Source organism: Erythrolamprus reginae, chromosome 1, assembly GCF_031021105.1.
Source record: "Erythrolamprus reginae isolate rEryReg1 chromosome 1, rEryReg1.hap1, whole genome shotgun sequence".
Classification (NCBI taxonomy): domain Eukaryota; kingdom Metazoa; phylum Chordata; class Lepidosauria; order Squamata; family Dipsadidae; genus Erythrolamprus; species Erythrolamprus reginae.
In genome coordinates, this window is record NC_091950.1 from 192,447,445 (window position 1) to 192,464,322 (window position 16,878).

General features: G+C 36.6%; 1 protein-coding gene across 3 annotated transcripts in view; it reads right to left on the bottom strand.

Moving 5' to 3' along the window:
* Positions 1-16,878, bottom strand: part of CHN1 (chimerin 1) — a 121,184-nt gene that overhangs the window by 66,451 nt on the left and 37,855 nt on the right. Inside the window, exons 3-6 of one of the 3 annotated variants that reach the window (XM_070731781.1) lie at positions 15,859-15,914; positions 8,197-8,228; positions 5,542-5,655; positions 3,888-3,968 (exon numbers count right to left, since the gene is read on the bottom strand). In XM_070731781.1, the coding sequence (XP_070587882.1) occupies positions 3,888-3,968; positions 5,542-5,655; positions 8,197-8,228; positions 15,859-15,914 (283 nt within the window). Of the gene's footprint in view, positions 1-3,887; positions 3,969-5,541; positions 5,656-8,196; positions 8,229-10,795; positions 10,872-15,858; positions 15,915-16,878 lie in introns of those variants that run through there. The other 2 variants (XM_070731783.1, XM_070731782.1) reach the window with 2 other exon arrangements.

Below are 16,878 nucleotides of genomic sequence, written 5' to 3' on the forward strand. Positions count from 1 at the left end.
TAACAACCACGATAAAGGCCACAAAATGGGGCACGGTTCATTAACAGATGCCTTGTTTACCAATGGAAATTCTGGTTCCAATTATGGTCGTCAGTCATGGACTACTGGGATAGCCAATTGATTATATGTACACAATAAATAATATACATGTGCTTGTATTGTTTCGCAGCTAGCTAGCAAAGAGATATGCAGATGATCCTTCCTTCTTGAGAAAATCCAGAAGAGCTGTCCTCATTAAATCCGTATTGAGCCCACTGACTGCCCTAGGCAGTTATGTATCATAAAATATTAACACAAGTGTGAATCCTTCTTTGTTTGGTCGAGCCAAAGGAATAGAGAAATGTGTGCTTGCCAATCCTACTTATGTAACTAATGTCCTGAATTTTAAAGCAGGCAGCTCTTAGGGGAAAATAACTGCCTAATTGCCTTAGAGCAGCCTTTCCATTTCTAAGGAATCAGTTCAGGAATGACTGATCTTTAACAGGAATGGGAAGACTTGGCTAGCAAGTCTTATCCAGCATTAAGCTCTCCTACATGTAGCTCTTTCCAAAATGAATCACATTTTTTAAAATCCTAACAGAGATCCAGAAAAACTAAAGGCGAAAAATAGGCATAATTTTCAGTTTTGCCCTTAATACCCACAACTGGGGATTGGCAAGATAGTAGATGATTGCAATAGATTTACAACCTTATTTCTGCCATAGTCATTAAATGAATGACCCATCATCATAAAGAAAGGCACCGTGTGACCACAAACTCATAATTGCATTGCCAGTTTTTCCATTGATTCTGCTTGGGGGGAATCAGCTATGAAGTGCAGAGTAGGAAGTTAGCACCTACCCCCATCCTAGAGGAATAAAATAGGGAGAATCTTTTATTTCCTTGGATTAGAAAATGGAGAAACATGTTTTTAGGCAGAAAAAGACTCACTCTTAATGGCCCCCACCTTTTTCAATGGACCATCAAAGCCTGAGCCCAGTTCACTCTTTTCCCCTACCTTTGTCAATGGGAAGTCTATTCTATATAACAAAGATCTACCCCCTTCAGGCAGACCCATCTAGCAAGCAGAAACACACCACATGACATCTGGGAAGATTGTGTCAGCCAAGCCTGGTGGGACACAGACAAAAGCCTACAAAGGTAGCCAAGACCCCTACCCCCTGAGAGTCTGACAGCCAATGGGATACATTTCTTACACAGCTCAGGAAGAATCAGGGTGGACCTTCCTAGAACCAGCATATGTCTACTAGGGAAGGGGAAGAAGATTAAATTTTTAGGATCAAAGCACTGGGAAGCTATCAAGCCACTGTATAACCTGCTCCACAAATAATCAGATATTTGATTGTATCAAAAGACAAGTGAAAGGTTATTATGCTCACAACACACATGTACACTTTCAACACAGGACTAATTGTTTTATTTTTCCTCTTTTAAAAAATGCAGTCAAATGGCAGTGCTATTTTCATTTTAATTTTGATTGCGCTATTAACACATATTATTTTTCACTCGAAAACACAGAGAAGAAAAAAGAAGGGTGCTTGCATCAAAATGATTTTAAGAGATGAAAGATAGGAGCACAAAAAGCAGCAGCATAGAAGAGGAAATTGAATGGGATACATTTCTTATGCAGGAACAGGAAACTCTTAAGATGGGAATAAAACTCAGGCACTCTCAGCATCTCGGCCCTTCTCTTCTTCAACATCTTTGAGGCATGTGATCCCCTTTTCCCCCAGAACCTCAAACCATGTGTTCCTGCTGTCCATCATTAAACCATTTTTCCAAACAGTCACTATGTTTCCAGTGTCTTTTTCCCCACGTGGAACCGAACCCAGAAGGATATTTCTTACAACAAGCAGAAAGGATGATCATGTAATGATGGGACAATGCAACAGTTGCAATATCTCAATCATGTGATTGTGTGGACGCTACAACGGTCAAAAGTACAAGGACTGGCTTTAAAATTACTTTTTCAACACTACGGGAACTTTGAGTAATCACAATACAACTATGGCCCCTTTATGAACTATGGAGTTCAACTCCCAGAATTCCATGGTAGCTCATTGCCCATAGTCATTAATGGAAGACTGCCTATGTATTTCAAGTTGGTCCTTCCTGTTTTATCATGTAGAGAGATTATTCTGAATAAGTTATATGCTGAATTATTTATCATGTGACAAGATAACAGGTCAAACAACTGAAATTCAGAAGGATTTTTTGGGAAGATCCTTTCCCCACAACCTTAGAAAGACAGGAAAACAAACAAGGTAATCATCAAACAAATTTATCCTCAGAGACCAGTTTGAAAGTAGGACTGGCCAGGATGGACAAATAAGTACAAGGGGCAGGGGAATACAAGTCTGTCTGTTCTTTCACTGTTCTTGTCCTTGCCCAGTTTAAAATGAATTTCCTATTTATGATCACTCAAGTGAAAGTAAATATTTTATAACAGGAATATTGCTTTATTAGGGTTGGTAATCACGTGTAGAATTTAACTGAGTTCAGGTAAGTGCAAATATTTTTTTTTCAGATCTTCCTTTCAGCCTTGGTGTCAGAAATAATATATTGCCAATGAAATAAAAATACTATATTGCCTGGCAGATAAAGCACAAAGGTAGTTACAGTAAATTATTAGGTTTATGCAATGGGATGAGACTCATTTAAAGTGGTAGTTCTATCAGAAACAAGAGTCTTCTGAATTTCAGTGACAAGCAAGTTTAAAAGAAAACAAAACAAAACAAGGATGACTGAAAAGAATTCTGAAGCCAAAATCATGTAGCTTGAACACAGATGAATGCCTTATTCAAGACTCTTTAGCATACATAACAAAAAATTAAGTTTCACATGTGGATGTTCTAAAAGAAGTAGGCATAATTTAGGTTTCGGGCTTTCACCCATGGAAAATTGGACCAGTTACAATTGGACCAGAACTGCAGAAAAAACAATTGCTGCCAACCTGCCTTCCATTGACTGCACGAGTCAAAAAGAGGGCTGGGAAAATATTTACTGACCCCTCGCATCCTGGACATAAATTGTTTCAACTCCTACCCTCAAAACGTTGCTACAGAGCACTGCACACCAAGACAACTAGACACAAAAACAGTTTTTTCCCGAACGCCATCACTCTACTAAACAAATAATTCCCTCAACACTGTCAGGCTTTTTACTAAATCTGCACTTCTATTTCTACTAGTTTTTCTCATCATTCCTATCATCCTTTTCTTCACACTTAGGACTGTATGACTGTAACTTGTTGCTTGTATCCTAAGATTTTTATTAATATTGATAGTTTCTTCATTGCTTATTTGTCCCCTATGGCAATCATTAAGTTTTGTACCACGATTCTTGACAAATGTATCTTTTTCTTTTAAGTACGCTGAGAGCATATGCACCAAGACCAATTCCTTGTATGTCCAATCACACTTGGCCAATAAAATTCTATTCTATTCTATTCTGTTCTATTCTATTCTATTCTATAAAAAACGAAAAATATATACAGTATAAAGTCTTGTAGCAACAATACAAAAATCATATGCCACACCCATCTACAGGGATTTATTTTAAAAAAAACCACCATATTTTTCACTGATGGTCTTCCATTCAAATATTCAAGTACAGATAGTCCTGGACCAATAATAGTTCATTTAATGAATGTTCAAAGTTAAAATGGCACTGAAAAAAATTACTTAAGACCATTTTCACAGTTACAATCTTTGCGGCATCCCCATGATCACATGATCAAAATTCAGATGCTTGGCAATGGATTCCTACTTATGACCGTTGCAGTGTCCAAAGGTCGTGTGATTCCCTTTTGCAATCTTCTGGCAAGCAACACCTATGAGGAAGCCAGATTCACTTAACAATCAGGTCAGGGGTGGGTTCTAACTTACCTCACCGCCGGTTTGCCTCCTCCCGCACCGCATGGCTGAATGGGCATTGTGCGCCCCGTGGGCGCGCACGCATATGCAGTGCTGAAAAACAAGCAAAAAATAGCAAAAAAAGAGGCCACAAAAGCAGAAAACAAGATGGAGTGCCAGAAATTCGGCTTCTGCACATGCGGAGAAGTAAAAACCAGCAAAAATCTTTTAAAAACCATCCCAAAAAAAGGCGGCGTCCATGAACTGACACCAATAGAACCGACTCTGGGATGTCACCACTGGTTTACTACCGGTTCTATAGAACCAGTACGAACCAGGCGGAACCCACCCCTGAACCACTAACTTATCAACTGATTCACTTAACAATTGTGGCAAGGAAGATCATAAAATGGGGTAAAACCCACTTTAAAAATTTCTCACTTAACAACAGAAATTTGGGGCTCGGTAGTCGTAATTCGAGGACTACCTGTACTAACTGGTAGGATTATGAAGCAGTTCAGATTCAGCTAAAAAGAAAAAGTACTTTAGAAGAGAGGATGTAGGAGAACAAAGGTGACATCTGTTGATTACTTTTTTGTGGGGTTGCATAGCTGCTCTGCACAATTGTAGATCAGTATTAAATAGGTCCAGTCTAGTTTATTGTGCTTGTTTGTTAATTCATTTATCTGAGTTTTAATAAGGTACATGCAAATATGGGCTTTAATTTTTAAAAAAATCCTAATGTAATTAATTTAATATTCAAAATTTCAATCCTGACATTTCTTTTTGTATCCGCATTGTAACTGAATAAAAAACCCAGCACAATGGATCTGCAAGCTCAGGAAGAATCAGGATGGACTTTCCCAGAACCAGCATATGTCTACTAGGGAAGGGGAAGGAGATTAAATTTTTAGGATCAAAGCACTGGGAAGCTACCAAGCCACTCCACAAATAATCAGATATTTGATTGTATCAAAAGACAAGTGAAAGGTTATTATGCTCACAACACACACATACACTGCCAACACAGGAGGAGTATTTGTTTTATTTTTCCTCTTTTTAAAAATGCGGTCAAATGGAAGTGCTATTTTCATTTTCATTTTGACTGCACTATTAACGCATATTATTTTTCACTGGAAAACACAAGAAGAAAAAAAGAAGGGTGCCTGCATCAAAATGAGCTTAAGAGATGAAAGATAGGAGCAGAAAAAACAGCAGCATAGAGGAGGAAATTGAATAAGAATTTTTTCAAAGGAGTAGTCATGTTAGTCTTTTCCAGCAAAAAAACAAGAAAGAATTTTGCAGCACCTTGAAGACGAACACATTAATTTTTCAACCGATAAGTTCTCTTTGTTATTTTAAAATGACAGGAAGATTTAAAGCAGCTTTCCAAACAGATGCTTTCCAGAAGTCTGGGGGACTCTTCTCAGATTTCTCAAACACATCTGGAGAGCACCAAGTTGGGAAAGTCTGGTTATGTCTTGACTATTTTTTAATACACTGCCTATTAAATTTAAAACACTTCAAACATACATTAGAATTAAGTATTAATAACTGAATTTGGTTAAATCGTGACTATTTCAAACAGTTCCATAAATAAAATTATAAAGTAATAACTTTCATTATATCCCCTGCAGATGTATTCATAAATATACTTATACTGCCGAAATGAATATTAATTACCAACCTTAAAGCCAAAGTATATGTTCCAGGTTGTCGTTGGCTTTCACGAATAAGATAGCTACCCTCTGCTACGCTCAGTAATTGATCTGCTTCTTCTCTTGATATCATCCCATGAAACCTGAAAAACAAAGTCTATCTATATCAATACAATACAAGAGAATATTTCTGTATGAAAACCATATCAGGGGAAAAAACATCTTATAAGTAGCTCTCAACTTAAAACAATTTGTTTAATCACTGTTCAAAGTTACAACAGTACTGAAAAACATGACTAATGACTGCATTTCATATTTATGATCATGTGATCAAAATTCAGATGACTGGCAACTATTTTCATACTTATTGTGCAGTATCCCGGGGGTCATGCAATCCCCTTTTGCGGACCTTCTCACAAGCAAAGTCAATGGGGAAGCCAGGTTTACTTTACCACCACATTACTAACTTAACAGCAGCAGTGATTCATTTAACAACTGTGGCAAGAAAAGTCGTAAAATGGGGTAAAAGCCACTTAACAAATTCATTCACTCATTTTCTATAGCTGCCCAACTCAACCAAGTGACTCTGGGCAGCTAAGAATTCCAAAAACATAAAACAATTTAAAAACATTGAAACAATAAAAGCAGCCACAAAATAAATGTAAATGGAACATATTCACTGGCTTAAAGATTGGTCATTATTTCATTGCATTCATAAAAATATGTTTGTTTTAAAAAAGAGCTATATATAAATATATCAGATAAATAAATGATCTGACTTGAAAATATACCAGTTGTTAAAAATAAAAATTAGGAACAAAAAGTACACTAAATATTTTTTTCGAGGAACTGGGAGCTAATTCATTTTCTCATTCAAGAAGTTTTAATTTTTTAAATTGCTGATTTGTATTGCTGAAAATTAGGAGTGTTCTTGGTTTCTTGTGGTTATTCAAGAATTTAAAGAAAAACTAGAAAAGAGAGAAAAATGGGGGGGGGGGGGGAAATCCCCCCCCATCCGTCTTTGGCTATTATTTCTCTAGCAATGTAGAATTTTTCTTTTTCTTTTTTAAAATTTTCTGCATAGCTTTCTTACAATAACAGACTAAATGGAAAACTGCAGTGCATTGTATATAACATCAATATATATTTAATTTGCTGTTCAATTTACATTTTAGTTTAATATATTTTAAAAATATATTAGTTTGTTTTTATTTATTTTTTTTTAAAAAATAATCTTTATTAAATATTAACATTAAAAAAGAGGAACAAACATAACAGAAAAGTTATATTACATAATATAACGTAGAATAATAATGATAATATCGAGTATATATGGACATGAGGTATAATGACATTATCAAATATGGATATTGAAAGAAAAAAGGATAGAAATAAGGAAGAAAGGGGAGGAAGATAAAGAGAAACATTGAAAGGTAGGAAGTGAAAGAAAAGGGGAGAAGGGGTATGTGCAATATATCTGACACATTGAAGTTATACAACCTCAGGATGCAAATGAGCAATAAATGTGCACATCCCCATGTCTTAATTGTTGGTGTGAATAGGTGTAGTTGATGAAAGTTCGTGATCAAAAAGTGCTCAAAACTATGATTGTTTTTTCTGAATGAGTTAGTGTAAGCGGTGGTTCAAGTTTTAAAATGTAATAATTGTCATCAAGTAGTCCTGGCCGATACCTTTTGGAACAAATCTATAAAACTATATTTGTGTTGGACGGAGAGAGTGTTGTTAACCTTTCCTTCTTTTTTTGAGGATGGTTAAGTATTTTTTGGGGGGATATCCAGTGGTACCATTTCTCCCAAGCCTTGTAGAAGTCTGATTCATTCTTATTTTGAATTTCCATCATTATTTTAGACATTTCCGCACATTCCATGATTTTAAACAAAATGTTTAATGTGGTTGGAATACTCTCTTGCTTCCAAAACTGTGCAAGTATAATTCTTGCTGCTGAGAGGATATATATAATAATGTACCAGTCTTCTTTTGTAAATTTTTGTCTAAAGATTCCTAGAAGGAAGAGTTCTGTTTTGAGCTTAATGGTTTGTGATGTGACCTGATTGAGAAGATTTTTAATTTTTTGCCAATACAGTATTTGTTTGCAGAGTTGCAGGTCCACCATAGTAATAGGCTGCTTTTAGTTTGTTTTTATTTTAATAATAAAAAATTAAAAAGTGAACTCTAAGGTGATAGGAAAATTGAAGCTGTTTTTCCAAACTTGCTGTATGAAGTAAATGTGACAACAAGCTTGCTATATACTTTTCTGATATAGAGCAACCAAAACGACAGTTTGTTGCCTCCTTTATTCTTAAAAATAGCGCATTCATTTTTATGGAGGCAGTTAAATGGATTCAGTAAAAAAAATGTTCCAAGTCCAAACCAGGGAACATTTTAGCCAGACTTGAAAGAAATCTGATTTGATTACTCTGAGATTGTACACGTCAACATTATATCCTGTGAGCTGCTGATGGCTGAACAAGACTGCCTATGCTGAAACCATAAATAAATTATTAAAATAATCCCATCTCTCACTTTCTCAATAGCCTAAGATAAATTGAGACATCATGAGCAAGCGGAAGAAAAAAAGAACAGAAAAAGTAGCCATTGGGCATATTTTTTTAATATTTGCTTTGCAGTTCAAGACAAAGAATTGAGAGAATCATGCTACTTACTCCCGCCCATAGTATTTAGGTCGGTTCTCCACCTATTGAAAAAGAAAGGAGAGAAATATTTTACCTGAATATATAGGTCCTTTTAAAAATCAGCTCTATTATGTGATTTGATGCAGACTTTGTATTTTCTCCATTTGTTACTATATTAGGAAATTTGCTGAATTTCTCCAACCATTAATGTTAAGAATTCTTGTTTCATTTAATGCTATTAATTTCAACTGTAAAGACAAATGCAAGGTAATTTCTATTTCATTAAAGCTTTGAATAAAGCTGGATGCTGCAACTTTATTCACAAATGTATACCAATATTAATTTAAAGAGTAATTTCATATCTGATTTGTGCCTAGAAAGTTCTGTAGAAGCCACATTCTACCACTGGATAATACTATCTTCATTTGTATGCATGATACTGTGAATATGAAATATCGCAATGCTATCCTGGTGGGATATGAGAGGACAATAGATGAAACAAGATAGGGGGGGATCAAACTACTAACACAGTTGGACCCCAACTCTCCGATCATTTTATTTATACATGGTATGTATCGTTTAATTTATACATGGTATGCTTGTGTGCGTGTCTGTTAGTATATGGTTTTTTTTTAAAAAAATCTTCAAATATTTTAAATTTAGTCGGATTATTTATGATTTGTTCCACTTGTTGTGAGCCGCCCCGAGTCTTCGGAGAGGGGCGGCATACAAATCCAAATAATAAAATAAATAAAATAAATAAATAAGGACCTCAAGACCTGACTCTATCAGTTGGCTGGGGCGCCAAAGGAGCAAGAGCATAGTGGAGATGGTTGACTAAGTAACAACAGAAACTACCACCCTCCATCCCCACTCTCCCCACGTATCATTATATTTTAATATTTGATTTCAATTTATGTTTTAATACACTGTATAAATACATTTTATGACTGTAGGCCACCCAGAGTTACCCTGCGGTAGGATGGGTAGCCAATAATTTTTATAAATAAATAGAAGTGTACTCTTTTCTCCTTTGATTCACATGAAAAATTACAAGTCATGATTTATTTGCTCTGAGTTTCTCCCAACGTGTAGATCCACATTAAGGTTTAACTCAGATATGAGCCCAGACTGTATGGCTTGTTCAGCAAATCATGATTTTAAAGAATCGTAACAGTGGTCCGGTTGAAAGGAATGAAGTTAGTACATTTAATTCCAAACAACAAAGAAGGTAAAAGGTGCTTTTTAAAATAAATCAAATGACAACTAAGCCCAACCTCCTTTTTTTGTCCTACAAAAGACAAGAAAATAATAATAATAATAATAATAATAATAATAATAATAATAATAATAATTTATTAGATTTGTATGCCGCCCCTCTCCGAAGACTCGGACTTCTGAAAGTAAGCAAAGACATAAAGGCAAGAAGCCTTTCCCACCTTGTCCCACCTCCCACTCCCTGCAGTATACAGCATTCAGAAGCACACTGAACATAACGTGGAGCCCAGCCATGGGCCCAGCCGGAACGCTGGAATCGTCATTCCGCTGTGGAAAGTGGAGCGCATAGGCCCCTTCCTGTTCCAGCACGAGCAGCCGGAGCTATAGTAAAAACTTACTGGTTTTTTTGCTTCCGTGTATGCAGGGAAGCAAAGAAACCAGCAATTTTTGCTGTCAAACAGACATCCGCGCGCAAGATTTCGGCTGCTGCACATGTGCAGCAGCCGGAATCTCACTACGGGCCTACAGTGGCAACTGCCAAAACTGCCCATTCTGGCTGCTGCTCATCTCTGGCCACATGATGTTCTCTCACGCCGCAGGAGAGAGATGCCTGCGGCGCAGGAGAGCACCATGCCTGCGGCACTCCTGCAGGCAAGGTAAGGACTGGGCGAGCCGCTCACAGCATGGCACGGAGGATTGGAGTGGGTGGGAGGGGAAAGCCGGCATGAGAGGCGCGTGGTGTGGGCAGGTGTGGGCGAATGACGGCAAGTGGGTGGTGAGAAGCCGACGCGTAGTGCGAACGGCGGCGAGCAGGCAGTTGGGGGACAAACGGCAGCGGGCAGTGGCGAGTGGGCACTTACCCTTGCCCATTTCTGGGTTCTTTTTGCTTCTGCACATGCGCAGAAGCTGAATCTTGTGCAAGCGCATGGGCCTGGATGCGGGGCATGCTCCTGGCCTGTTTCACTAGGGCCGGGATTGATGGCCCACGCCTGGTGGAACCTATCAAATTTAAGTCTGAACCAAAATGGTGTTGATAAAGAATAAAACACGGGTGCAAGTGAAGAGGGAGAGAACTGTGTCTAGTGATAAAATCTATTTTAAAAGAAAAACAAATCCATTTTTCACAGACGTTCACAGTATCTTCCCTGATGACAATGATGTTCCAAACATTTCTGCTAAAACTGATTAAGCCATGAGAACCGTTGACGATGGACACCATGTAGTTTGCCTCTTCACAAAGCATCAGGAAGAGGTAAACAAGCAGGGATTGTCCTCTGACTTTGACAGACCTGAGTGGTTTCCCCTGAGGAGTAATTCATGAGATTGAGCAGATAAACAGAAAACTCTATGCTTGTGTACATACTGTATATATGTACTGTATGAAAAGACAAAAGGCAAAATTGATACTGACTATATCAGTCGCAATTAGTTATTCTGATTGAAGATGATAAAATATGTTGTTTAGCAACATCTGGAGGGCCCCAGGTTTCCAGTCACAACTGCAGTAAGAAGCAGAATATATACAGAAAACAAATATGTTGGGAAGTCAACAGCAATGAAGTACTGTATCTAGCTAAACAACAACCACAATAACAAAACCTTAAAAAGCAATGAAAATAGTAGTCAATTGTTTAGGAAATGTCAGCTGTTGTCCATTTTTATCACTTTTACACTATGTATTTTCTATTCCCTTTCTCCTGAGATAGCACTATTTCATCTGGGCTGGAAAAATCCAGATGATTAATACAGCCTAGTTTTCGTTGCTCTGTTTCATAACGAAACAGCATAATTGGATTAAAATTTGCCAATGTTCTGTAGTTATCCAGTGATCTGGTTTAATGCCTTGGGCATCGTGCAAAAGGATGTTCACAGCCTAATTATGTTGATCAGAAAATATCCTCATTCTCCCAAATGACAAGATGGAAATAGCCTACAAATTTATTTATTTGTATTTATTTGCCCACTTGCCCTGGGATGACTCGCCGCCCCGAGTCTATGGAGAGGGGTGGCATACAAATCTAATAAATAAATAGATAGATAGATAGATAGATAGATAGATAGATAGATAGATAAATAAACGGACGGATGAATAAATAAATACATTAATTAATTAATTAATTATTTTTTTCACATTTCTGAACTGCCCATCTCTCTCAAAGACAAAAATATCTTAGCTACTTTGAAAATCTACCTGTTATAAAATTCGACCCCCCAATTTGCTGTTATCTCTCTTTAAACAATAGTTTTACCACTTATAGATTTTCTCTGCTGTAATAATTATTTATGCCACAGATTAAATTCTACTCACACCTCTGTAGTCAGCCACGACATACATTCAATATCAAAAAATGTAATCCTATTTTTTTCCTTGTCTCTCCAGGCCCAACAAATGTTCCTTCTGAATTCTCAGCGCTAGAAACAGCACACAGGTATCTCTGCAGTTAGCATTCAGTGGAAGGACCACAGCAGTTCTAAGGGCTTTAACAGGTCATTTGCATGTTTGTGTGTGTATGTATACACAGTGAACCCTTCCCTGTCAAAGAAGCAGCTGTCCCTGCAGATGAATGCCGAGGTAAACTGGTATGCAGCACCTTCCTGGAAGAAGAGTACAGCATCAAATGTTTTGCATAGCCTCAACTAACACCACACTAACATATTTCATTTTGGATGAAAAGCTGCCATAGTTGGGTTTTTCTCCAGTAAGGTTCGATTATTAGTCCAATATATTTACGCAGTAGAACTATTCAAGACAGTGCTAACTCGGCCCTCTCTAAGAAGAATGCTAATTACCAAGCAAAGGGTCAAATAAAGCTAAGCAAAAAGGTCAAATGTGTTTGCAACAGAAGCTGAAGAAAAATTATTATTATTTTATCTTTGCCCAGAAAGACTCAGAGTTGAAAAGTTTTTTAAAAAAAGCAAACGACAGTCAAATTCAACTGTACATATACAAATTCTATTTCCTTCCTGGAGTATAGTTTGATGCAAATTATTTAATGCAAAATATTCTATCTATTGATTTGTATTACAAGGTTCCTTTGTAAAAAAAATGACTGGGATATGGTTTTAGCTTTATATACCGTACATAAAAGCGCGCTTCAGAGAACTATTAGATTAAATTGGAATATTTAGTCCCACAGCTCTAAAGCTCTTGAAATATTCCAACAAGTATGATATAAATGAAAAAAAATTATACTAATAGCTATGGGATTGCTGTTTTAAAAGGGTTTTCCTTCATTTGTGACAATCTGATGTTTTAAAAGAGGAAAACAGAAAGCATTCTGGTTATTTATGAGACCACCCCAAAATTTAACATTTAGAGGTTACATGTCAAAAATAAGTGGTATCTTTCCAAATTTGCTTTGCTGAGCTTTTGAGAACATTTAGGGGCTGCTCCAGATTAATGCTTACAGAAATCCAATTTCTGCATGAGCATGCATTTAATTGCTTTCCTGACTTCAATCCTATGGGACTGACATGAACCAGAAATAAAATGAAGCTCTGGTTTTTGAAGCTACTGTAATCGGTATCTTAACACATTTTGGACATACTTTTTCTATCCTTTTCTACAACTATACGTAGTAGACATTGTTACAATCAAGGTCCACAGTTTAGTGGTACCTCAGTTATTCAGGATATTTGAAAAGTTCATTGGCTGTATTACTTTACACTATAATAGGAATTATTTATGTATTTATTTATTTATTTATTTATTCATTCATTCATTCATTCATTCATTCATTCGATTTGTATGCCGCCCCTCTCCGTAGACTCGGGGCAGCTAACAACAGTGGTAAAAACAACATGTGACAATCCAATACTAAAACAGCTAAAAACCCTTATTTTAAAAACCAATCATACATACAAACATACCATACATAAATTGTAGAAGCCTAGGGGGAAAGAATATCTCATATCATGCCTGACGGCAGAGGTGGGTTTTAAGGAGCTTACGAAAGGCAAGAAGGGTGGGGGCTATTCTAATCTCTGGGGGGAGTTGGTTCCAGAGGGCCGGGGCCGCCACAGAGAAGGCTCTTCCCCTGGGTCTCGCCAAACGACATTGTTTAGTTGACAAATCCATTGGTAAATACCCAAATAAGAACTGATTTTGTTTCATTTTACTCCAAGGTATCAGCAAATGTCACCCACACTGTAAAACATCATAAAACAACTTTATAATTTCAGTGCAATTGATACTGAGATATATTATAAATGGTGATCAGCTTCCATCATTACAAACGTCAAGTGTTTTGAAAATTATTCCTATCATTTTAAAACAAAAATCAAATATTTACTGGTCTTTGTGTTTCCATGTTAGATGTCTGTTATCACTACTGATTTTAAAAAAAGAAAAGAGGCAGAAGGATATGTACAGGAACCAGAAGAAAATTACCTCAGAAAGTCTCTACAAAACATAAATAAAACTGATGTTGAAAGAGGGGATAAGAGCAAAAGATGTTTGGAGTACTCCAAAGGAAAACGGCATAATTAAGTTCTTAAGTAGAGGTACCACTGTGCTATCTCATTAGAAACTCTGAAATAAGGAAACTAGAACACTACATCTAGGATTATATAACATTCTAATTATAGCTAAGTACATATACACAAAAGCCTATACCTTGGCTAACCTGAACTGACAGTAATGAATACAAACCACCTACTCTGATGAATTTCTATTAAATTGTTACTAATGTGTTAAAGTCAAGAATTAGAGTGAACAAGATAGTATGTTACATGTGAAACTTAGTATCTTGCAGAACTAATTATTATTGCTAATTTGTTCTAATCACCTTTAACCTTTATGGATGGAAATAAATGTCTTTTGGAGAAATATTAAAAATGCTTGCAGTGCTGGCAGCAACCTGGGCTTTCTTTAAAAGCATGGGACTATTTCATATTTACTTGTGTTTTATTTTTCATTCTAAAAGCTTAAGGTATATTTGGAGGAACTACACAAAGCAGCTCCTATTTAATTCAATAAATTAATCCTGTTTGGTATCTAAGTGATATAGGCTATTAAAACCATAACAGTGCTCTACACCCAGGATTTAAGTCACATTTGAAATATTAATTTCCTCTTCTCTTGGGTGTATGATGGAGGCATGGCAATAAAATTAAAACTTTAATCATTTTCAATACCTATTAATATGAACAGGATCTGCATTACAACAACTTCAGCCGTGCCATGTAACATGCTGAAAATTAAAATTGATGTTACTTTCTGATTAAGCTGCTTACGCATGCAACAAATTTGCGGGTCGAAACTGGTGTATCATATCTGACAAAAGGTAAAGTGATACTATTAAACAGTAAAGGAGGCTGTTGGCATAAACATACAAGTAGATTTATAATTAACTTTTTCTGCAGTAAATTCAGATCTAAGGAGATGAGAGGAAAAATATTAGATTCATTCGTTCATTGTATAAAGCTGCCATCTCAAGGGACTCTGGGCAGCTAACAACAATTAAGCAAACATAATAAAAAATCTCAAAATTAATAGATACTTATGAGTATCTTTAAAAAATCAACACAACAAGCATCATTTTTATTCATTTTTCCATACATATTAAAGATATCAGAAAAGGGACTGGTTTCTGAAAACAAGCAGTCAGGATTAAAAGAAGGATCATTTGCTGCTTCTATTATCGCAAACTTGCTATTAAGGATGATCTTGAGAGTGTTCTTTGATATTAGTAAGGGTAGTTCTTGACTTACAACAGTTTTTTTTAGTGACTGTTCAAAGTTACAATGGCACTGTAAAAAGTGACTTACAGTATGACCATTTTTCACACTTACGACTTAATGGTCATGTGATCAAAATTCAGACCCTTGACAACTGACTTATCTTTATGATGATTGCAGTGTCCTGTGGGTCATGTGATCACCTTTTGCGACTTTTTAATACGCAAAGTCAATGGGGAAACCAGATTCCCTTAACAACTGTGTTATTAACTCAACAACTGCAGTGATTCACTTAACAACTGTGGCAAGAAAGGTCATAAAAATGGGGCAAATTCACTTAATGTTTCGCTTATCAACAAAAAGGTTGGGCTCAATTTGGTCAAGATTGACTGTACTCCAGGATGGCAAGTTTATATAGCTGTGCTACCACTGGTACTTTTCCGAATCACTGGGCAATCACTATTTCTATTTCTCACAATTTGACCAACATAATGTTGCTGTGAAGAATTGTAAAAATTAAAATAGGTGCAGGGAAAACTTGGGGAGTAAAAGGATTCATTCTTTGTAAGATCTGGTAGATCGACTGTGTTTCCCCCAAAATAAGATCTTGTCTTATATTTTTTTGAACCCTGAAATAAGCGCTTGCCATTATTGCCATGCACTCAAAAGCCCGACTGGGCTTATTATCAGGGAAGGTCTTACTTTGGGGAAAACAGGATATGACTGCAAACAAACAAACAAACAAACAATAATAACTATCACAGCAATGCAATATCTTATTTTCTTCGTACCCACCTCAGATGTGCAGGTAATTCTTCTAGGATGTGGAGCTTCTTGCTGCAGCTGGTACACTAAGAAAAGGCAAACAGAGATTTCACTTTACATCTTAACACAGATATGAACTTAAATCAAACTTAAATCAAGGACTTGTTTCGGGCAAGGTTTCTTCTTTTTTCTTTATTTAATGAAGAAGAATCTTCCTATATAAGAGACACAATAACCAAAGAAGTTGCTCCTTGTCATGACATTTTTCAAGTGATCTGGTGTAATGAACAGATGGAATCCTGCATCTGTGCAGTACCTTTGCTGCAACTTTTTAAAGCTGAATGTTTTGTTGGGAACCTTTCCCAGAATTGAATCCTTATTCCCTGATGTATATAGCACACATTCCTCTTAGTTTTCCTGAGACTAACACTTTGGACATTGCAACATAAGTGGTCTGTTCACATTGAGAAAGGAAGCATAACACGAGGGCAGTAAAAAATTTCAGAGAATCTTAATAACCAGCTTTTCTTCACACTAATGGGAGAGTAAAACATTTCCCAGCATAATACAACTTCTTTATGGTGCCCACTGGGCCCCTTCTCTAATTTTGCACCATTAGACTTTTTCAATCTAAATGTCTAAAATCCCGAAATGCATCTTTCATTTCACCCAGGAACTAGATATCGGCCTCATTCAAACTGACGTTAGAGCGTGGGTGATCATACTCAACTATTGGTTCAACTATCCTTTTCACCCCCTTGGCTTTGTCCCACAAACTATGAGGGATGGTTTTCAGGCCGCATAGAAAAAGACAGTAGCAACATCTCATCCTTGGGCTTCTCTCCAGGTCTTCTACCCAGCATGAGAGATGACTAGGCCAAAACACTCATTTAACAGTGGGCGATGGAGATGCAGTGCCAACAGGCTCTAATGTCAGCGCTCCAATTAACATATGAGAAATAAATCAGAGTCCAAACCTTGGCCTTCTCCCAAGTTCCAATTTATTAACAGAGCCACATATTGTCTACAAACTGCAGGCAACCTGATATT